Source organism: Manacus vitellinus, unplaced genomic scaffold (genome assembly GCF_001715985.3).
Source record: "Manacus vitellinus isolate BGI_N305 unplaced genomic scaffold, ASM171598v3 scaffold_15_pilon, whole genome shotgun sequence".
NCBI lineage: Eukaryota > Metazoa > Chordata > Aves > Passeriformes > Pipridae > Manacus > Manacus vitellinus.
In genome coordinates, this window is record NW_021939122.1 from 3,719,408 (window position 1) to 3,742,911 (window position 23,504).

A 23,504-nucleotide genomic window follows, 5' to 3' on the forward strand; every position below is an offset into this window, starting at 1 on the left:
AAAAAAGCAGTGTTCTGTCAAGATGCAGAGATTCAGGCCCCTGTGACATTTATGATTTTAAAGTGCCACTATGCTTGCAAAAATGCCAGTCCTATCTTAGGAGTGGAAGTTCCCACAGTCAGTGCAGTAGAAGAGGGTTGATGTGGTCCCGTGTAAGGTTCCTAGGTTCTTTGCATGGAAAGAACAAAGATGATTTGGTTTTGTGTGTGTGCTGAACAAATCTGTTTGAAATACTTTCTCATGTCCTAGGAGTGTTCACAGGTCTATGGATTTCTCAGATTGCTTTATATTAGCAGACCATATGGCTTCAGCTGTGCAGAAAATCAGAGGGCAGAAAAGGGAGGATGGAAGGGCTCAGGACTTCTGCAAGTACACTGGGTTTGTGAAAAGGAGATTGCAGGAGCTCGTACTTGGTGTTGAGTTCAGTGTACAGGAGCTGAGGTGGTGAGGAAAGGTGGACATGATGAAATGAGGACTTTGGGCCCTACACATGCTACAACTCTAAACTCCTCTGTTTGTCAACCAGAAGCTGAACTTTAACCCTATTTTTCCTGCAAAGACTTTGATAATCTTTCCCAAATGAAAGATTTCTCCCAGGGCTGATCTGCACACAGCTCCCACTTTCTTTTAGCAGCCCCTTCCCAGCCCCACTCACACTGCAGCTCCATGCTTTCTCTCAACCCTAATCCTGAGTTTTCTAGAGACACACAGACAGGAGGTCCTTAGGCATTGGATGGATAAAAGGATTTTGGAGGGTAAGAAAAAAGATGTGTAGTTGGTGTGCCCCCATAGCTCATTTCAGTGTTATCCGAATAATAAATCTCGTCTTCTTTAAACTTTTTATCAGTTTTGCAGGTGAGATTTGCAAAGACTAGTAAAGGAGCAAAAATACCTTGGAATGCTTGATACAGGTTTTTGTGCTTGTGAAGAGTAAAGTAGTGGTAGAAAAATCTAGGGCTGCTTCTGCAAACTCCAGTATAAACAGAATAAACAAAAATTTGTGATGGAGTAGAATAAGCGTAATGACCACATTAGCATTCTGTTCAGCTTGAATACTGGTGTAACTCCAGAGACATTTGGTGTAATTTTCACATGTGAAATTGATAAATATTTATAATAAGTAAAAGAGTGAAAATATTAATGGAATGCTTCATATATTCTGTTCATGGCTAGAAGAGCAAAGGGAGAACAATGTGTGATTTCAGGTACAGGCACAGTAAATTGCTACTGTACCTTTGATTTCACTGACACAAAGGCTAGGAAATGGGGAAAGACAGCAAAACCTTGAAATTATAGCAGATGGAAAGGGGACCATGCAATTAGAATATATAGCCAGGTAGTCCATGCAGAACCCATTTCTTTACATGAAAGTAGAGTTATTGGAAACTTTGTTATTGTTACTAATTTAAAAGTGGAATTTCAGGCTTTCCTTGTGCTAACACATGATTAGTTCATCCTTAGAAATACTTATTAATTTCTTAATAATGTTTTAGTGTTTCCTGCCTATGCCAGCAATGTCCCACAATTATGTTACAGAAAAAGTAAGAGAGTGAGCCACAAAATGCCTGCAGCTTACTTTTCAAGAAACCTTCATTTTCCTAAAAACCATTATTTTCCTGTGAGATATCTCAACTCTGTTCAGTTGTAGCAGAGGTAGAGCGACAAATAAGTCCTTTCCTCTTTCATTGTATTTTATCCTTTCCTGGTTCCTAACTATCTGTTTTGTCAGTTGGTTCCAGTAAGGATTTGTCTGTGGGGTATTTCTTTGCAATCACCAGTTCTTCATCTCCATGTCTGGAGCGGGTTACAGGAACTGGTTCCTCAATTCCAGTTGTGGAATTGACCTAATCATATCAGTGAGGTCCTGTCATTGAAACATCTCCAGAAGTATGCTAGTGTGTCTTCATGGCATCATGCCACATTTATGCAACAGAGATGAATTTTACTGCTTGGACAGGATTTGGTCTTAAACATTTTAATTAGTTTATTGGATTGAAGTTCAGGAGAACTGGCCCATTAGTGGTGGATTTTTGCCAGTTACTATTTACATCATTTTTAAGGATTGGTTGTTGCTGAACATGGGCCCGTTGAGTATTAAAGATGAGTACAAAAATGAAATAGCTGTCTGAAATTGTAGGCACTACTAAGTGTAAAGACAATGTAAGTGTAGCCATCTGCATAGCAACACCTACTAGCCTCATTATCCTTTCCTCCATATAAGCTTACTTTGTCCCCAGGTGGGCTTTGGAGATCTTCTGTAGCATGAGAAATGTGAGCACAGCTGAACTGAGACAAAAACTTAATTACAAAGCAGAAGGGCATGACTTGGGGTGCTTTGGCAGGAGCATGTTCCTCTTCTGAATATATCATCTGTTTGTCAGTTGAATGGTTTAACTCTGACCCTTTTCTGACCCTTCTCACCATGCATTTTAAATGAGTACAGTAGTATGGTTGAGGAGTGCTGTGTTCAATACATCAAGAGCTTTTTCCCCTACCTTAATGTGGAAGACAAACAGTAACATTCAAACACATGTTCTTCCTTTCTTTCACCTTCTTCCATAAAGTGATTCATATGCTTGTATATTACAAGACTATTAGTCTCTCAGATTGTGTTTACTGTATCTGGCATTAAAGCTGTTGATCCAAGGCCCTCACCAAACTGTCAGGGTTTGTCTGAAGGCCATACTTAAAGGCTTCAGAAATCAAGTTAGGTTGTGATTATGGACAACTTGGAGGGCTTCCCAGAAAAGACCTGTACAGTTGACAGTTACAAGAGATGAATATTGTTTCCATTGATTTTTAAATCTGTTCCTGCACCAGCCTCTTGTCAGGGCACAGCAAGGGCTGGGAGCTGAGGCAAGTCGGGAGGGGTCTTTCCAGAAGACAAGCTACCTACAGCCTAAGTCAGTTCTGGAGATGAAGCCAGAGGCAGGGCTACAGACAGATATACTTGCAGCAAAGTTCAAGCAAAGAGCAGGGGGCCAGGCCCAGGCTAAAATCAGGATACAGTGGGGCTGCATAGAGGTCCCACTTGAGAACAGTCCATGCCTTCAAGGGCCGATGGTGCCCTCAGGGTCCTGACACTCTCTAGTTCCTTAATGGGACAGATCAAAGGTTGCTTACTTCCTGTTCTGTCATACCAGGCAAGGTTTAATGATGTAACTGGTACCAAAAACAAAGCCCCTTTGTTAAATTTAAGAGGAAGAAAAGGGTTTTCCCTCACATGCTTATTCTGGCCTCAGAAGTAGTTGTTTCCCTCAGATAGGCACTTCATTCTAAATGGGCTAGATAGTGGTTCACTTGTCTCCTGATGTAAGAGAGAGAAGTATGTTTTTAGGAGTACTACCATTTACTGGGGGTTATTTTGCTCTGTTTTGTTTCCCCTCTTAATCCCAACATCAACTACATCTAGACCTTCTCAAGGACTACTGTTGTTTTCTATTTCAGTGCCAGGCAAACCAGCTAGAAATTTACCAAAATGGGTGCAAATAAAATGAGTTTATTGGAGCTGAACAGGTTGTACCTACAAAAGTCTGCAGGGTCGGTCTCCTTTCTCAGCCCAATCCCTGCCTCAATTCTGGCAGTGTTCACATGGCTTGTTATGGCAATAAACTGTCGTTGGGTTTAATTGTAATATTCCTTGTGCTATGGAGGGGATCTCTGTTAACCTTAGTTAAAGGGGAAAGTGAGGAACAGGAAGCTGTTCCTCTGTTAACAAACAAATATTGGCTGGGTTAAGTGCATCCGTAAATCTTCTCCTGGGTCAAGAACATGACAAATTTTACCTCCTCCCTTGGTGATCCCCAGGAAATCTGCTTTGTGTCCAAGTATCTTTTTGAAAAGAACTGAGGTAATGTAGACTCAATATTAATATTTGGGTGGGGAAGGATGGCAGAACTCAAAAGAAGCCCAATTTTTTTCCAGGTATTTAGTGCACATGGTGGGGCATGAAAAATGTGTTTTGTCCAGAGTCATCATGAAGATCCAAGTTAACACATTGTAGTATAGCTCAATAAATGAGAGATATCAGAGAGGATTATCAATGTCTTGGTGTATGAAGTCAGAATTTCAATATAGTTCTGTTGTCAGATTTGCTCGGACTGTGGGATTTTGTTCTTGTTTTGCTTAATGTTTCAAGATAAGGTTATTTGCAAACTAAGGCCACTTAGTTGAAACATATTTACCTTGATATCATATACCCTTTTAAGCTACTGATGCAAAGCGCAGCAAGAGGTTTGGGTCTAAACAACATCCTGTAAATTATGCCATTACACAATATGACCCTGGTGAGGAGGAAATACTGCAAATATTTTTGTAACAATCACCATTTTTCTTAAGGTATAGAGACTCTAAGAGGTACCTCTCTTTCTCTGAATAGTTGCTTCTGATTTTCAGATGAATTTTTCAGATTATGGGTATTAGAAGTAGAGGAAAGATACTGGCTGAAGTACTGCAGCAGGCACATGATTTCAGCCAGTCACAGAAGAGAGACTTTTATCTGAATCATAACTAGACATTTTGAGTTTGTTTTCATTTTTCTGGGCCTTACCCAAACAAAAATTACTTTTAAAATCTGTTTTAATTCACAGAGCTACAAAAATTGCCTAATAGAGATATTGACACCTTTACAGTGAACTAAAACTTCTGAGGATTAGATTGATTTTCTTGGTAACTGTTCCTTAGAGCGCTCAGAAGTAGTCTGCTGATCCTGGTGGAGATCCTCTGCTCTGGGATTGTATAATTGTGCAGTTGTGCCTCTGCTGTCGCTATGATGATTAAAATACATTGAGTAGTGAATATAACAATCATGCAATGGTGTCAGGAAAGCCTTGTTATATATCACAAACAGCAAAGGACACTGAAAGACCTGTGTGGTTATCCCAATCTTTATGACTGGGAAGCTGTCTGGGAAGCAGAGACTATCCTTACAGCAGTAGAGACTGTTTCTTAACTGGTAGCACACCTGTCATTTCCCCTTTTATTTCCAGGGGTCTTTGGAGATAATCACCACAAACTGATACTGAGCAGAACTACAGTGTTGTGTCATGCCAGGGTAGTTAGGGCTGAACTGTTAAGAAAAATACCACTGAAGTCTCACCATAACTACCTGCTAGCATGAGGACATAGTTCATGCACTTTCCCCTAAGTAATCAGTTGAGCTCATTTTTTCCTCTGCTTGCCATTGATCTGGGGGACACTGTGAAATAGTTGTGGGAGTTGGGGGGAGTGGAAAAGGGCAGGAGGTTTGGGTAGGGAGGATGGAGGAGAGGAAATCTGGCCTTTGAGAGAGATACTGAAGTTGTGACTGTAGGCAGTGAGCAAAAGTTAATTGTCTTCCTGTACATGGAGCAGCAGTAATTCTTCTTTCTAACATATTCTAAGTGAATAGATTTGAAAAGATTACCAGCAAGTGTCCAATAAACCTGAATCTATATAAAAGACTGGAGATGGGAGAAATATGTGTTAAGAGTATGGTAAAAACTCATCATGAAAATCTTGACTATTCTAAAAATTGGTTCTTTGTTGTGTGGAGTCAGGATTTTCTGTCGTCTTTCTGATTAGTGGAGTATTGAGATTTCCAGCATCTGCTGTTTGCATACTGCAGCTTGAATGGGAAGGGTTTGTTTATTGGCATAGACAGGAGCTGGAAGCTAAAAAAGTTAATGGTTTTAGGTTATGATTTTATGAAAATTTTTGTCAGCATCATCCATCTGCAGTATACAAAGAGACTTGCAAACTTGCAGTGCTGTATTGTAGCATGACATGTATGTGATAAAATGTTCTTAAATGAGGCAAAATAAAGAATTGTCTCCTCTTGTTAGATGTGGAAACCCCATTTTTCAAAGGTACTCAACATCCATTTAACTTTTGTTGATTGATTAGGACAGCAGCATTACTTTCATGTGTGTAATCTTTATCCCTCAGCACCTTGTCTTTTATTCACCGCTTAGCAATAAATATCTTTATGTCTTTGTGCTTTTCTTTCTGAAAGGCTTGAGTGCTTTTCTCAGTTTTCATATGAAATACATGAATAAATAATTTGCTTTGTTTTTTGTAATGTAATGTTATTGTAATATATCTTCTAGGATTAAACAACACTGAGCAAATCATTGTACCATTATAGGACAGAAAGAATACAAAATAGCATTATGAATTAGTTTTATTGTTAATTCAACAGGAAAATCATCTACTCTTAATAAACATTTTAAAACATTTTCTACCTTAGCTTCCAGGGCTTTTTCCTGTCTTGTTGAAACAATGAGACAGTAGGAAGTATCTTTGAGCCAGAACTTAGTGCACCTACCTGGTCAGTTTAACTGTGAAAAGCTGGACATTCTGCTTTTTGTTAAGTCATAGTAGGTTAAATCATAGTAGGTAACCCTTAGTAGGTAACCCCAACCCCATTGTTTCTGATTTTAGTTTTTACCTTGTTATCGTAAGGACAAAATTTTAAGGAGGTGCTTTGTTCACTTTATAACGGAGATAGCACTTGATGAATCACTGAGGTTCAGGCCTCCTTCAGAGTGCTCTCTAATACCCTGTAATGTTCTATTGCATTAAGCTTTTCCTGTCTTATTACAGAAGTGTTTGCTGTGCATTGTCAGCTCCTGTTAAAATAACTCCTCTAGAGATGTGTGCTAGTATGTCATCCTGTCTGAAAAACCTCTATTCCCAAACCCTGACTGGGAAAGCATACAACTTCGAGCATACCTAGGGCGTTGCATCTTCAAAGAGCAGAGTATGCTGCTGTGGTCAGAAGCATCTCCTTTCCTGCCTGCCTCTCTACTGCTCTTGGACACTGTTTTCTACGTTTAAAGTAGAGAGCCCCTCTTGTGCCAGGCTTTCAGGGATATAAAGGAGTTTAGCTCCCGCCACCACCGTTGTGACCAAATTTGCTTACATAGAGACAGAACAAAATCTGAGATGTATTTGGTTTTTTAACGTGGTAATTTTTTATTAGTGGCGCACAAGAAGGTGATTTTTCTTTGTCCTTCTGCAGATTTATTCCAGTTCTCCAGATTTCTATAATAGTGTCTGAATATATGTAGCTGGTTTGCTGTTGAGTTGGTTTTGCTCCCCGCACTGCCCCAAATGAGATCAGTTCCCTCAGTGAAGCTGCAAGCCACATTAGGGCAAGAGAAGCAATTTACTGCTGCTGAATACATTTTCTGAGTGTAGTTTCCCTCATCTTGTCTGTTTGTCAGTCTAGAGGCATCCATAAACCTGTAACAGCTTCAGAAGATGAACTCTGGCAGTAAGCTGTCAGGGTGCCAGGCACTGCTGTCTGTGGGCTCCCTTTTTCTCCTCTCTCCCTTTGCCTGCCCGCTTGCTTTGCCTCTGCCTACCAGCCTCTCTCTTCTCTGTCTCCCTCTCCCTCCTCTTTCCCCCTCGCTCCCCGCCTCCCTCTACCTTACTGATGTGGATTTAGGTGCTGCTGTTCTCGGTGGTGGTACCTTTTTGGTTTCCTTCTTGATCCTCTTGCCGCTGGAACAAAAGGAGAACTGGCTGCCTGTGGTGCAGCACCTGCCTCTGCAGCCTGAGTAGTGAAGGGGAGGAAAGTGGGGCGCTCTGCATCCTCGCCTGCCTGCGCCAGCAGTGAGCTTCTTCAGTCACTTCGCTAGAAATGCCTTTGAACTGCTGCCAGATCCCATTGTCTGCCGTGCAAATGGAGCTCAACGCCCTACCGTGATTAGATGCACAGTGTGTAGAAGGAGGAAGGAATGGAGCTGTATCCCCCCACCCTGACGGAGCATCTCAAATCTGCAGTGTGCCATGATAAGCTGAGCACTGGACCATGCTTCTCTGCCTTCCTCTGCACATCGTCTTCCTTACTTTCCTCTCATTGTTTCTGAGGTTTCAGGGAGTGACATGGAAGCTTTTCAGAGACAAGCTGCAAGGCAAGATAGTTTCTGGGGAGAGAAGAGAGCCATGCTTTTGGACTGTTCATGTGGGACTGTGCTTTGCCCACCACCCACCTGTAGCTGCAGTATGATATAGCAGCTAGTCGTTAATGGTGCTTATGCTTAGCACTGATGTGCTTTCTTTTTTAGCATGAATTTATTTACATTTTTCCATTTTGCTTAAAATTACAGCATCCTTAGGTTCACAAAATGATCTGAGAGATTTTGGCAACACTGAGTAAAGGGAAGGCAACCACTGCTACTAATAATGTTTCATCCATCTACCAACTGTGCGGCCCAGCTGCCCTTCTCCGGAAAGGCCAGCTCACTCTATATGTGCTTTTTGTGAAGAGCAGCTCTCAGGCTTTCTTGCCTTCCCTTTGGCTCCATGTATTTCCTCAGGTTGCTGACTGTCTGACCCCTTTTGAGAGAGTAGCTTCACTTAAGGATTTTGCTTTTAAAGGTAGGAATTTTAATTTTTGTGCCTATCTTTGCTATTCCTTATCTTAAGTGTTACCTAGGTTGTCGTAAAAAAAATTGTTTTCTTTTGTGTCTTGCTATTTGACTGCTTGTTAACCAATCATTAACTGCAAGAACAATGCTTTGATAGGAGGATGGAGGAACTGCTATTCAGTCATTTTGTTAGGCAGTGCACAAAGTGGAGTTGGCAGGGTTTGTGTCTCCTACTGATATATGCCTGCTATGTTCCTTACTCATTAAGCTCTTTGTAAGTTCTTTCTCCTCTGCCTCCCTGCTACCACTCTCCCTTTCCCTCCTCACAGAATGTCTCTCCATCTAACCTCGCTGCTGGGTTAAATTCGTGTCCTGAATGTGCTGGAGGAGGATGAAATCTGGCCTGTGGTGAGCTGGTGGCTTGTGAATGCACTTGAGTAGTACAGGGAAGGTGGTTGAAGCTGCATGCCTTTGCCTAGGCTGCTGCTCAAGCTCCACTAAAATAGATACTCTCTTTGAACCCTTCATAGCCACTTAATGTCTTGGGTACCTGGCAAGAAGATGAACAGGTATCAGCAATATTGGTAATTGATGAAATCATTGTAAAGATCAGAGCCATTACAGAGAACATTTTAAAAGTCAGATGATGTCTTAATACATTTCCTGAGGACTAATGCAACCACATTTACTAGTGGTTTGTCCTATAGCAATCTGAATACTCTTTTGCATCTCAAGAGCAAAGCTAGTTGTGCTAAGTTAATATTTAGCAAGATGAAAACTTAGAAATGGAATTTTTTATAGATGTTCTTTTTCCTTTCACAACAAACTAGTAAAAGATGACCTTTTGGTTAACAATGTGTTTGATTTCCTTTTTTTTTTTTTTTTTTTTAGTTTCTTGGGAGTATGATTCACTTGGAACATTGGGGATTTTCTGGTCATTAAGAAATTTCTTGACCCTTGAACTGAGATGTAGCTGCCATTCTCCTGGTCAAGCCATGTTAAACAGAATTTGGGTGTTTGAAAGTGTTCTTTAGTTAATCAGTCAAGTTCGCGGATGCTTCTGCAATTTGGCCAAACACTGCAGATGTAGGAAGCAAGAGCTTGGTCTGGAGCACAGACCAGAAACTTGCAGGGCCTCTTCTCTTAAAGGTCTTTGGTTTTTCATCTTAAAGTAATGAATGTAATCAAATGGTTAGCCTGCTTTGTAAGTAACTGTGTAGATATAGCTCCTCCTGTCTCAAACTTGCCCTCTAAAATGTGACTATATGAAAGAGGAGACACAGTTTTCAATTCCCTTCTCTGCCTTTCCTCTTCAGTCCCCAGATTCAGCTGATAAAGGATGAGGAAGGGGGCGGTCTCTGTTTAAGTGATGTTATATGTTTCAGGGTAGCTAAAATTGCAGTGAATTTTTTAGGATCTGACCTTTCTATAGGCCATTCAGTTTAAGAATCCAAAAACATAAAGAAAAGGTATATTTTGATAGGAGTGTTTAACCAAAAGAGAGGTAAAGAAACCTGTTGAAGGTTGACCTGTTGCTAACTCCAGAAATATTGGGTCTTACTTCACTGCTGAAATTGTCAGACAGCCTCCTGTGTGGCTTTTCTGCTTTGATGATTTGAAAGAAATTACTAAAAAAATACAAATCTTTCTGTAGAAATGTTCTCCATTGTTTTAAACAATCCAAAGTGGTGTATTAAGTCTGTTCACCTTGGATGAAATATAACAAAAAATTGTTAACCCCATTGCTGTCCTTCATCACGAAAGAACCATGTTAGGCACAGTAAAATGTTAGAGTGTGTCAGAGGCATTTTGTGAGTGGAGCAGCCTTTTGCCTGAGGCCACAATTAAGGTCCAGTTGCAGGAGCTCCTGTTCAGCCTGGTGTTATCACTTCAGTGTAGATAGATGCGTGTCTGTTGTCGTACCTCATTTCGCACACCTGGGCCCTGCTGAACTTCTGGCAGGATAAAGTGCCACCTGTAGTGCAGAGCTGGACTGGAGCAGGTAGTTGAGTAGTTACCAAGCTGTGTGGTGCCTGTTTTCTGATGCTTCATGATGGAGTCACCTAGTGCAGTAAAAGCACTTAGGTGTGTTTGAAAGCTGGGAACTTTGTTTTATTCTCCACAACACTTGAAAGAAGGTGATGGATTCAATAAGCTTGTTTCAAGAGAGGCAATTGATAGTGCTCATTTGTAAAAAATGCTGGGTTGCTGGAAAATAGGAGGGGGAAGATGTGAAGAAGGAAAGTCTGCAGACTAAGCCTGCTTATACACATTATGATGAGCCCAGGCATGAAGTGAAAGGAAAACTCATAGCTCTTCATTATCTAATACTCCCTTAGGGCAATAACAAACTCACTTTAGAGCCAGCAAGCCAGGCCTGGGGGCTTGCAGAGTGAGAGCACACATTGTTCTTAGAAAAAGGCTGGTGCTGGAATATTTTAGTGCAAATTTAAAGCCCTCTTTAATGCAAAATATTCCTCAAAGGAATTTGGTTTTGTTGCTAACTATTTCAAAAGCTGCTTTCAGTCTAGTGTGATGCCTTCATCCAAACAAAAGGTTGTGAAGTTAGATATCATAAGAGAGTAGCATAATGTTGCTTTTTCATACCCCCTTATATGAGCTGAGGTGTTATGTAGAGACCCACCCTCCTTTTTGGAAATGAAAAAGACCAAATGGAGAAGTTTACCCCTCTGTGCTTTAGTGTGTTGTAGCTTTTCAGCCTTTCTGTGGTGCTTAGTGACCACTCAATATTGCATGCTTCATTTCAGAATACATAAATCATTTGTATACTGAAAGTTCAAATGCATAATCCATTTGTGTAGAGGTCCAAGGGTTTTCCTGGGGTGGGGAACGTGTGGGAGGGAACATAACACAAACCTCCAGTGTCTCCCACTGATAGATGTACAGTTGTACTGCTTTGTACTTCTATAAGGAGTGGGGTTACAGTGCTGCTTCTGAGATGCTGGGATTCATGGCGTTAATTTGGCCTGCAGATGTTAAATCAGTTGGTTGATACTTCTCTGTTTAGGATCATGGCGAAAAGTGGAACTCTCTCTAAAAAAAGTAGAGTACTCAAATATCTCCTCTTTATTTGTATTCCTAGAATTTTCAGAGTCCAAGGTGATTCTTCATATGAGCAATTTGACCTAAAATAAACTCACTATCTTCCCACTTTCCAATAAATTAAATGCCATTGCCAGTAGTTTAACCTCAGAGGTGGCCCTTGTTGAATCAATGTGGTTCCCCTGTTTTGACACAAACAGCAGCAGTGAACAAAAAGAAATGTATGAGAGCCTGGCAAATGCAGTGGAGGGGAAGATAATTTTCACCCCTTCCATGGAGCAATCTCTGTGTTATCAGCAAAGCAAGCTGAGTTACAGTCCTTCTGCTAATTGAGAACCGATAGAGAATTTTTCACCTTCTGTCTGTGTAAGATCTCATTCTCTGGACTGTTTGCAGTAGAGCAGCAAGTGGTGGCAGTCCCACCCTTATCACTGTTTTGAAGTTTGTGTTTTATGCAGGTAACATCAGGATGCAAGTTCATTCTGATACATTCACAAAGTGCCTTTGAGGCATTGGTGCTCAGCATCTCTGTGTAATGTGATTCTCATTTTATAGATGAAGTTTGGGAAATGTGTAACTGCATCAAGGTAGAAGTGGAGTAAAGGACTGAAGTCAGCCTTACTCTCAGATTCCCTAGCTCTTAGGATGATGTCTAGCTCCCTCCCAGAGGGTATATGAAGAACTCTCACTGTCTCAAAGATGATACTTGAACTTATTTCTGATGCTTGTGGACCAGTGTACAAAGAGGAAGTTTAATATTTTAATATCCCACCCTCTCTCATCTCCCATGATAATGCTGCTTGTCCTTCTGCTCCTTCTAACTGCAAGAAGAGAAGGAAGCCAAAAAGGGCACTGAAATTTCACACTGTTCCTTGTGTTGGTGTTTTGAACAACAGAGACCTTTCCTGTAGCTCATCTGTGGAGTCTTCCTCTCTGAATGCTTTGGGAAATTGGTGTTTGGGTGAGAGGACGAAATTGTGTTTTACATGTGCAAGAATGAGTTAGTAAACAGTCACCCTGTGTTAACTCTGGAGGAGCTGAGTGAGGGTAACATGTGACTTGATAACCCCACACGTGCCCCTTGGTGCCGCTTGGGTAGTGTCATCTGGCACTGCTGCCAAGGGACAGCCCCACGATCACAGGAACACCAGGGCTTGAAATAAATGCCATGTCAGTGGGTTTCCTGAAGTTGGAATGACCAATGCATTTGTCAAACTGTCAGCCCGGTGAGGCCGAGGAAGAGAAGGATGTTCATGTCTACTCTCTTGGGTGGGGCGATACTGGTGAATTTGCATATTTGCCCTCTCAGCTGAGAGGGAAGTCAGGCAGCAAAGCCAGTGCCTGGTGAGCACAGAGGAGTCTGGGCTACATCCAGCGGCAGGCAGCTGCCTCACGATGCTGCCTGTTTGTGTCAACTAAATTGGTTGGAAAAATACAGGCAGGCAAAGGGGAATATGGGCAAAAATAAGCATAAAACCACTGGGGCGGGATTCTTGCTATATGTACCAAGATGTCAGAAGGTCCTTTGAATGTGCTTTCTGTTAACACTTGCAATCACAGATGTTCTGCAAACCACTTAGCGCTTCACGGGAGTGGGGACAAAGTCAAAGCGTTTCAAATTACTGTAGAAACACTATCCCAGATTCATAATGAAGACTGAATTTTACAGTTCAAGCAGAGGCTTCATTTCTTTGTTGAGTAAGAAAACAGAGCACGTCTTCCCAAAAACTGTAATCTTTATATTCCAGCTACCAAATTAATTATATGAGAATTAACTAGACCAAATAATTAGAGTTAAAATTAATTTGTGTATTTAGCTTCTAAAATTAACATCTAAAAATTTAAAGTATGTTTATCATGATGTATTTTTTAGTAATATAATTACAGCTCTTCCAAGTTGCTGTCTACCTAAAAATTATTTAATTCTTGTGTTTTGTCTGCAGTGAAGAAGGTAAGAAACTTCAGAGTTTGGGTACCCAGACTGCCTTTGCTCTCTCTTTTACAGCACTGTTGAGTAGGAAAAGAAGGAAAAAATCTTGTCTGGAAGTATAGTGTTAATGTAATCTGGGGCCACCAGAAAGCGTTAATTATTTAGTCACAGGGTTGCTGCAAAGTCGAGTTGGATTTACTTGAATGCTCTAAATGCGGTTGTTTCTCTCCCATCACATCCGTGCACAAGATTTTAGTGTTAAGTGATCTGAAAACTATAAAGTATCTATTACCTCAGTGAGATCAATTAGCACATTTGAACTTGAGATTTCAACATGACTGATGAAAACTCAGCATTTATAATGTTTCTCATGAGTATTCTTTCATGTAGGTAATCTACACTGTCAGCTAGCTAACACCACTTTTGTCTCCGTATGGGAAATGGTTCACAATTGAAAGGGCAAAAAGCACTGTAAGAATGTAGTTGAGGCAACTTTCCTGCCTAATGCAGCTCTTGCCTTCTATTGCTCCGGAATGTTTCACTCTGGACAAAGGGAAGGGATAAATGCAGTGAGTACTGCAAGCATGTTAGATTTTCACAACCAAACCAGCAGTGGCTTTAGTCAGAATATGGGTGAAATAATGTTGTGGTGTGCCTGGAATATTGCATGACATGGTGAATTTCAGACTTCCAGACTGTATGATCCCTTCTTCATCAGCATTAAATATATAAGCCATAAGCATGATGGTCTGTTTCTGCTGGAACTTGTCTTTAAAGTTGAGTTGTTAAACCTTTTAGAACATGGTTTTTTATTGTTAGAGAACCTATGTTTTTTAAACATAGGCAAGCTAGACCTGAAGTCTTAGGAATATTCTGTCTTTAGGCACTATGTTTCTGCCTCCTTAAGCAGTGTGAGCTGTCATTTTGTCTTACTCCCCTCTGACTCCCTGTGCACTCCTCCATTTATCTCTTCCTCCTACTCTCAGCTTTGCATTTTGTTTCATGCTGCCTCCTATTCCTGGAACAGTCTCCCAGTCTCTGCTGCCAAATCCTCCCTCCCTTTCTCTGCTCTTGGGAACCCATTTCTTCCAGCAATCGTTCCCAAGTTGTTTACTTGACTAATTGTCTCTCCTTTGTATTCTTTCTTTCCTGTATCTATTGTTCTGGATCATGTTCTATATGACAAGATACAGGAGTCTTCTCTTTCCCACTGAACACCTCTCCATGCAGGCTCATGCACATTTCTACCTGGAGAGAATTTTACTTTTCTGGCAATTCTGTTCTTTCCATTCCAACTGAGTTAAGGCAATCAAATCATTGATTTAAAAAAAATTGATTGGAATTTTCTGTTTGCAATTCACTTATTTGAACACTTTGGTTAAAGGCAGGTAGGAGAGAGTTGCTGTACACAGCTGGGGAACATGTTCATTTACAAGCACAGCAAATAGTGACACTGAATCTTGGTGCAAATACAGAGAACAGATGAGTGCAAGAGCTTTCCTGAGGTTTTAAGCTTTGGCAAAGCATACTTACAGCTTTCTTCTGGTCTCAGTTGGACAAACTTTTAGTGTAACAGTATTAAATCTGTTCCCTACTGTCATATGTTCCTAAATAAAATTGATTGGAAAAGAAGATTATCTCCTATGTGTTAAGTGACAGGAGGAAGCAATTGAAATATTAGCTCTTGCTAATATGAAGAATTAGCTCTTGCTAATTAATGTGAAATTTTCTAGGCATAGCTCATAGGAAGAATGGTTAGGCTGCTTTCATAACAATCACAGAGAAAATTTCATAATATACATTCTATATTAAGACACTTCAACTCTGACTGACACTGAGTTGTTTTGGTGTTGCCACAGTTTGACTGTATTTCTCCACTTGAATAAGCTACTTAGGAGAAATCATCTGAAAAGACATTTTGTTTTCTGCAGCAGAATCATTGATCTGAATTGTGATAAGCAGGAATCATGAGAGAATGGAAGTTAGATTCTTGTCCATATCTAATGTGGAAGGAACTGCATCTATTTCCTGTTCCCACAGTTCAGTTGAAGATGTTCTGCCATGATAGGGCATACATGTCGATTGCTGATATAAGGAAGAGGGTGAAGATGGTGTATTCCCACCATTTGGGGTGACTGAGATATTCGCTTCCCACCTGGGAAGGACTGTAGAACAACTTGGACTGCCCTTGTGTGGCAGGCTCTAACCTGTGCTGTCTGGGATTCTCTGTCCCACAGCTCCAAGTGCCTGGGTGCAGAGAGGAGCTCATGTCTCACATTATCATCTGGTTTGGGAAAAAGTGTTAGGGTCAGAATGTACATAGACCTGTGTATCAGGAGAGGCACAAAACAGAAGGAGAAGTAAGGCCACAATGAAATCGTGCTGTTGTTGTGGTGATACCTAGATTTTAAAGGTTCAGTACCACAAGAAACTCAGGAGTGGATGTGCTGCTGCCGCCGTTATCTCGGAGGAAAGTGCCTTCTTTCTCTCCTGAGCACTTGTGTTGTACAGACCTGTGCACCCCCAGAGCTGTGACATCCCCTCAACTGGTGGAAAGCTCTGACTTGTGTGAGCACTTCCACTGCTGCAATACTTGTTGTCTTTCCTTTTCATTTCACCAAAGGTGTGCAGCTGAAATACTTATTATTTTTACTAAGCTTCACCGACTGCTGAAGGCTGAAATTTTATTTCTTTCTTTTAGCAATTCTTCAGGTTTCTTGTTTGCACATCTGCTCTTTAAGCAGATTGAAAAACAAGACAGCAGACTGTTTTCCCTTCCCAAATTTGTCCTATAGTGAGACAGTGAAACTTGTAGGGGGTTGTGGTGCTCACATTCAACTTGAGGGAATACCTCAGTGTAAAAGTTTGAAATTCCTTTGCTTCTGAAAATGAGTCAGGTCAGTTGTAATGACCCTAAGCAGTGAGTGTAGTATGATGGGGAGAAGGCAGGGAGCTGAAAAACAGGTTTCCTGGAAGCTCTTATGAGGAGGACCTTTTTGTTTTTGGGGGGAAGCATTGTTTTATGTTGCTAACAGGTAGTGCTGGGCCATGCCTCTGTCATTGGCATGGAAAAGACTAAACCTGTTGCTTATTTTTTTTGTAATATAAAAGAATAAGAGAACAAAGATCTGTTGGAAACAGAAGGGATATATTATGGATCCCAACACTAAGAACCTTGCAGGAGTCATGGGATCCCTGTGCACTGCCCCACAAAGCTGGCCTGGCAGCCTGAGCCGGCTTCTCCAAGGTGTCTGCCTTCATGATGTCTTCAGACTTCATTGCATTGGCACAAGGGTAAATTCAAGACTGCAGTTGGGTTTCCACTAGGCTGGGATGAGGGAAGTTCATGCAGATCTGTTTAGCATGGACTGCAGTTTGTTGCTCTTGCAGAAGGTGTGAAGTTACGTACCTGTCTGGGGGTGATAATAAAAAAATTAAAATAATTACTACTTTGTCTCACAGGTCTTCTCTTATGTCAGACTGACACATTTCAAAGCTGCTGGCCAGCTGGCAGCTGTCCAGCTTGCCACAGGTCTGTACTGAGAGGCCTATCCCTGCGTGGGGACTTGCCGAAGCAGAGCACAGTGCTGGCTGGAGCCTGCAGCCCTGTCTGTTGGAGCAGCATGGGCACTATTAGTGTTTCTTGCCTCTTTGATCTGAATTTTGTATTCCTTGGACAGTCTTCAGGATTTGACTGTCAGTGGATGCTAGCTGAAAGACACAGCCAGAGCCCCAAAATGAGCTTGGTTGGCAATTACATTGCAATGTGACTGTAATTTCCACAGTATTTTTCTACCCAATATGTGGAATACAACCAGCATTCATTCTTCTGAGCTTCTACACATTCTTTTGCTGTGTGGCTCTCTGTGCTCTGCTGAGATTATACTTGCCAGGTTTCCTGTCTTTGTGAGAGAGGGGACCTGTACCTGGAGGCCTGGCATACAGGTACCACCACAGACAAGGAGGGGCTGTGGTGTGTTAGAATCAAGCAGACTAATGAGGAATTTTGTGTCATGATGACACCATTAAAGTGGAATGGGTTGGAAAATCAATCAGATTCCCTCTCTGATTACTGTGTAACTCAATTACTGCAGTCCCCCTGGGGCCCAAGGCAACAACCATCTCACAGGAAGTGCGGAAAAAAAGCCTCTGAAATAGAGCCGTTGTGGATAAAGGCAAGATCCTGCTGCTGTGCATTCCAGAAGGAAGGGTTATATTAATAAAAAAGGCTGGGGAAATGCACTGGTGACATTGGGGTTTAGGGTGGCAAGACCTTCTGTAGTGCAACTAGGAAGGAATTTGTATGACAGTTCTTGATAAAGGTGTCAAATGATACCAATTATCTTCCATGTACCTTGGCATGAACGTACCAGAAGCCCCAAATACTTATATTCTGGTCACTGGTTTTGAATAAGTGCTGGTCTTGAGCATTTGTACTGATCTCCCACAATCATTTCCAAGAGCTGGAAATATCTGTAGATCAGTCATTAAAACCACACAGTTCTGATTGTTATCTTGCTTTCATATCACATCAGTTGCCATGTGGCTTAGCAGCTGATAATTCACAAAACAGTTTATGTTTCACATTAACAACGTGTATCACTAGGAAACAGAACATCTAAGTTTTATATAGCCTTTGTCTTAATGCTGGTGATCTGTGAGATAGCTGACCTTACAGCTGACGCTCTCTGATCTAGAGATGCTTTTCTGGCAGGCCAGGTGCCTGCTGAGCCTGTGTCCTTGGACCAGTGAACACTTCATCCTTGCTGTGCCTTCTGACTGCCACCTCACACAGTTCACACTCAGGCAGTCCTGGCAGGAGTTTGGAATGGACCTTCATTTATCTAGAAACCTGGTGGTTTTATTGTGGAGTTAGATTCCAAGGAGTTTGATATCAAAAGAGGACACAGGTATTTTCCTTTAAGAAAAATTTTCACTATGGGTTTGTTTGTTGGTTTTTTTTTAATTTTACTTTATTTCTCCAGTACAGGTATTTCTGGGCTTTTTGGGTATGGGTGGTCTCTGACAGCTCTCTTGCCTTTTAATATAAAATTTGTTCGGTGTATTTGTTTGTTGCTTTTTTCTTTTTCCTTTCATTTGAACCTAAACCAGCTGATGCAGTCCCCAAAGAGCGAAATGCATCCCGTGCCAGCTGGCATACCCTCTGGCTGTGAAGCCTTGTTAAAGAGATCGGAGCTGACAGATTCTTGAGCAGCAATCTGATACAGGCCTTTTTTTTTAATTTGTTTTTTTGAGCTCACCCATGTAACAAATGGGTGCTTGTTTGGGAGCTTCGCTAGAGGCTTGAATGGAATCATTGTTATCAAAACACTGCTGTGATTCAGAAGTGCCCAGCAAAGGGGGTTCCTCTCCCTTGTGCTCGTCAGCTGGGCACTGCAGGTGTGGCAGGCTAGCTTAAACCCTGGTTTCATCCTTATTCTGCAGAATAATCCAGTTGTCCTGTGATTTTCATCTTTAAACTGATAACTGGGAAACTGAAGCTACAGTTCTTTACAAAACAGAGACTCAGTTCAACACTAAAAATGAAGTTGGAGAGATGAGTGAGTGTAACCAGGGCAGAGAAATGTTTTCCAGATTGATATTTTGGGGATAAAGCATTGTGAAAGTAGTACCTTGCCAGGCTTTTGCATAGATCAACATGTTCTCAATTTTCTTACTGTTACTGTGGTGTTTAGATTACAAATTTTACCCCAGAAATGCTTGGAAATTCATGCAAGTAATACATAAGCTCCTGAGCTTTTAGTCCCTCTTTACATTATTTTCTCTTGAAAAAACGTCTTGTCCAGTACATGTTAAGATACTGAATCTTTGAATCCAGAATAGTTTAATGTTTCTGTTTTATTCAATAGGATTAAAAAGCAAAGGGAACGGAGCTATTTGAGAAGACACTGACTTGGAATTCTTGGTTTTCTCAGTCAAAATCAATTATATAGGAATCTGAGTGAAGTGTCTAGCATGAATTTGTTGCACAGGAGTAGAATGAAGACCGCTTCTCATACATGGAGCATTGTGATATGCATGGAGCTATGTATTACTGTGTCTTACAAGGATTTCACCTCATAAAAAGATACAGCATTTGGTTTAGATTTCTGTTTAACCTCTCTCTGCCGTGCTGAATTCTGCCTCAGCTGGCTTCTGCCTCTCTGTGACTTTGGGGCTATAGTGCCAAGCCAGAAGGTGGTAACGCTGGGGATCCTTGCAGCATCAGTGGGATGGGAAAGGCTCGTTGTCGAGGAGGAAAGTTTATTTTCCTGGCTGCTTTTGAAATGTGGCACGTGGTTCTGGGTGTTATGCTCGTATTGTACTGAATATTATGCTGGTATGGTACTGGCATCCCAGGTGTGTCACTGGGACTGAACTTAACTTGAGCTGGAATTACAAGCCATATCCTATGCTCAGTCCAGAGAGTCATACATTCAAAATCAGTTGTCACTTCAGTAACAGGAAAAACTATATGAGTTCTGTTTTTTCCATCTCTTCTCATGGTAATTTCTCACCTTCTCCCCCCTGTCCTTTTTCCAATAAGAAGTTAACAGCATGTAGAGACAAAACTGAGAGTTAATCAATTGTCTGTGATGAAGAAAACATACCTCATTGTCACTGGATTTCCAAAGCCAGCTCTGTCATTACAGAGGGCCATTTGGGAATGGAGACTTAATCCATGTGGAGTCTTGGGAACAGAGATTGTTTCATCAAAAATCTTGATTCATCTGCTGCCTTGCAGTGCGACCTTCAGTGCATTTTGCTGTGTCTGTTTCTCCAGTGGAAAATTATTTGGTAATATACTTTACAGTGACAGTTTGCAACTATTCTGAAGACCTCATCAGGGATAAGGTTTCATTGTGCACTACACAAGCCAATCCCTGCTCTGCTGAGCTTATAGCAGAGAAGTTATTTGAGATAATACTTAATGATCATTATAAGGCTTGTGTAAAGAGCACTCTGACTCTTTTCCATCTGCTGTCATAAAGTTAGCAATATTATATCTCTTCATATAAAATCTGCTTGTGTTTTTTTGTCTCTGCTTCAAGCTGCACCAACAGTTTGGAAAAGAGCCTGGTGGGAGTCTTTAGAGTGGGACTTTTGGCCTCATCTATGAACTGATATTTTCCCTGACTCAGAAGGACTTTTTTCTGTCTAGTAATACACATTTCAAAATAAGCATCTGTCTTTTTTTTCCTGGTGGAGCAAAATAAGCATCTGTCTCACAAGTAGTTTCTTTTCTGATGAGGCTAGTTGTTAAAGAACCCTGACTTTACTATATAAAAACCTTATGTCTATCTTAAACTCATAGACAAACTAGTCTTCTGATGTTCTTTGTTTTATCAGAGTGATAGTAACGGAAAGGCTCAAAAATTGGATGAATGGAGAAAGGATGAAGACATGTTTTGGTAATATTTTCTGTTATTGTTGTTCCTGTGCCTCCTGGTGTAAGCTGTGTGAGTTGAGCAGGTAGTTAGAAGGTCTGTATATGGTGATGAACATGCCTGCAGGAGTGGGGGGGGGGTGAATAACAAAGGATTTGAGAGAAAAAAGGTTTTTAGCTTTTATAGAGAGCTCATCTTGAGCGTGACTGACTTGGTGAGCAACATCTGGCTGGCATTGAGGGTGTTCTTGCATTGTGCTGGGAGAGGCAGCAGGTGCTCCCCAAAAATCTCCTTGTATGCCAAGAAAGGCACACTTGGTGTTGCTGTAAGTCTCACTACTGGTAAGGGAGAGAAGACTCCACAGTGATTTTTATTTTATTTGTAAACCAAGGAGCAGTTTAGTTACTTTCACTGGTGTTTATGTTTTAGATGACTTGGTGTTTGTTGGCTTTGTTGAACATTTTTCCTGAAAAAATAACAACATATGGTGAAATAGTCTGCTGCCATAAACACAAAGCAGGAGGTGAGAGAGCTTCTTAACAAGTAGCTTTCATGTGTTTGAGACCAACCCAAATTTGCATTGTGCTGTTGGTGATTTAAAACCAGCTTCATTCTCTTGGGTGGCATATGAGAGAAGGTGATGAAGGTTTCAGGGATGTTTCATCTCCAACTGCCACTGAATCAATTGGCAACGATTGGGTGTACAGTACGTGGGCAACCTGTGCCCCCTGCCCTCTGTGATGCCTGAGGGATGATGCCTCTCCACAGGCATATTTGAGAGGTCTGGAAGAATGTGAGTTCGGCAGCCTCATGGAGAGGGCTGGAAACCATGGAAATGGGGAGTTGTGGGGCAAGAGGTGGTGGGAATGTGAGGCATCCTGCCGAGTTCAGGACAGCTGTATCCTCAGGGCCTAGGGAGTCACTGGCAAGGACTTGGACACATCATTGTTAGTATGAGAATGGGACAAGACAGAGAATGTGAGGGCTCTCTCCTCCTCTTGTAAATTTTGAATAAATTTGGGCTAGAATAAAAGGGCTTCATGTTTTCTGTTCAGTGGCATAAAGAGGGGTGGGGGAAGGCCAGGTACTCGTCTCTGTTTGCTGTAGTGTGTTAAGATCTTACCCAAGGCAAATATTGAGTCACTTTGCAGTGTCAAGACCTTTCTTCCAAAGGCAGTTATGGCTGCACAAATGGTGTGCATCACTTCTCAGGGAACAGGTCTGCCTGCTGATGAGTGAGAGGCACTGCCCACCTTGCACCTGCTAGTCCTGCCATTTCATCTCAAACCTGTTAAATACCATGAATCCATACTGAGAATTGACTTTTTCTTTTTAAATTGCAGGATGCAAAGAGAACGTGCCATCATGTGAATGTGAAACAGCTAAATGAGAAAAGGACACCTGGGAAGGCTGAGCTGAAGCTGCTTGTGCACAGAATGACAGACTGATTTGCTGCCGGAGACAAGATCAGGAAACCTCGCTCCTCCGAAAGACTTTCCTGAGTGAGAGGAGAGGAACAGGAGGAAGAACACAGAAGAGCAATGGGAATTGAGGGCCATGGTTACCTGAGATAAATGGCAGATCCCTGGGAGTCTAGCCTTGTAGCTGTTTGCTTTAGCTTTTTCTCTCTCTGCAGCTGCTCTTCCTTTTTTGCGAGCTGCTGCTGGGTCCTGCCACGGCAGCACTGGAGATTCCAGGAGCGACGTGGGTGCAGCGCGTGAGGAGGGGTGAGCAGCCCGCCCCACCATGATTCAGCTGTGGAAAGTAGTGCGGCATGTGCGACAGCTGGAGCTCCACAGATTGATCCTGCTGCTCATTGCCTTCAGCCTGATCTCCATGTGCATCCTGGCTTATTACGTCACTAACAGCCCCAAAATCAAGGAGCCACCACCCCTGCCCTTCAGTGACTGCAGCAACCAGCACCGCATCTTGATCCCACCGCAAGCCAGCTGGAGGCTCACGAAATCTGTGGACACCTCACGCACGGATCCTGTGGTGCTAGTCTTTGTGGAAAGCATTTACTCCCAGCTGGGGCAGGAAATAGTGGCCATCCTGGAATCTAGCCGTTTTAAATACAGGACAGAGATCGCCCCTGGCAAAGGGGATATGCCCACCCTGACAGACAAAGACAGAGGACGCTATGCGCTTATTATCTATGAGAACATCCTTAAATATGTGAACCTAGATGCTTGGAACCGAGAGCTGCTGGACAAATACTGTGTAGAGTATGGAGTAGGGATTATAGGCTTTTTCAAAGCAAACGAGAACAGCCTGCTCAGTGCACAGCTCAAGGGTTTCCCCCTTTTCCTACATTCCAACTTGGGGCTGCGGGACTATCACATCAATCCTAGTGCCCCCCTGCTCTATGTCACCCGGGCTAATGAGGTGGAGCAGGGTCCTCTGCCTGGTGATGACTGGACTGTGTTTCAGTCAAACCACAGCACCTACGAGCCGGTGCTGTTGGCCAGCACGAAGTCCTCGGAGTCCATTCCTCACCTGGCCACTCACAAAGCGTTGCATGCCACCGTGGTGCAGGACCTGGGGCTGCACGATGGGATCCAGCGGGTTCTCTTTGGCAATAACCTCAATTTTTGGCTGCACAAACTCATTTTCGTGGATGCCATTGCCTACTTGACTGGCAAACGCCTCTGTCTCACACTTGATCGTTACATCCTTGTTGACATTGACGATATATTTGTGGGAAAAGAGGGCACTCGCATGAAAGTGTCTGATGTAGAGGTAAAATCCCCCAAGTAGCTATCACTAGAG

The 23,504-nt window shown here is 42.0% G+C and overlaps 1 protein-coding gene across 4 annotated transcripts in view; it reads left to right on the forward strand.

The window, feature by feature from the left end:
* NDST2 (N-deacetylase and N-sulfotransferase 2) overlaps nucleotides 1-23,504 on the forward strand; it is an 84,571-nt gene that overhangs the window by 38,552 nt on the left and 22,515 nt on the right. For all 4 annotated transcript variants that reach the window (XM_018069020.1, XM_018069022.1, XM_018069021.1 and 1 more), the window contains exon 3: nucleotides 22,079-23,474. In XM_018069020.1, the coding sequence (XP_017924509.1) occupies nucleotides 22,482-23,474 (993 nt within the window). In that variant the 5' untranslated portion in view covers nucleotides 22,079-22,481. The remainder of the gene's footprint in view (nucleotides 1-22,078; nucleotides 23,475-23,504) is intronic.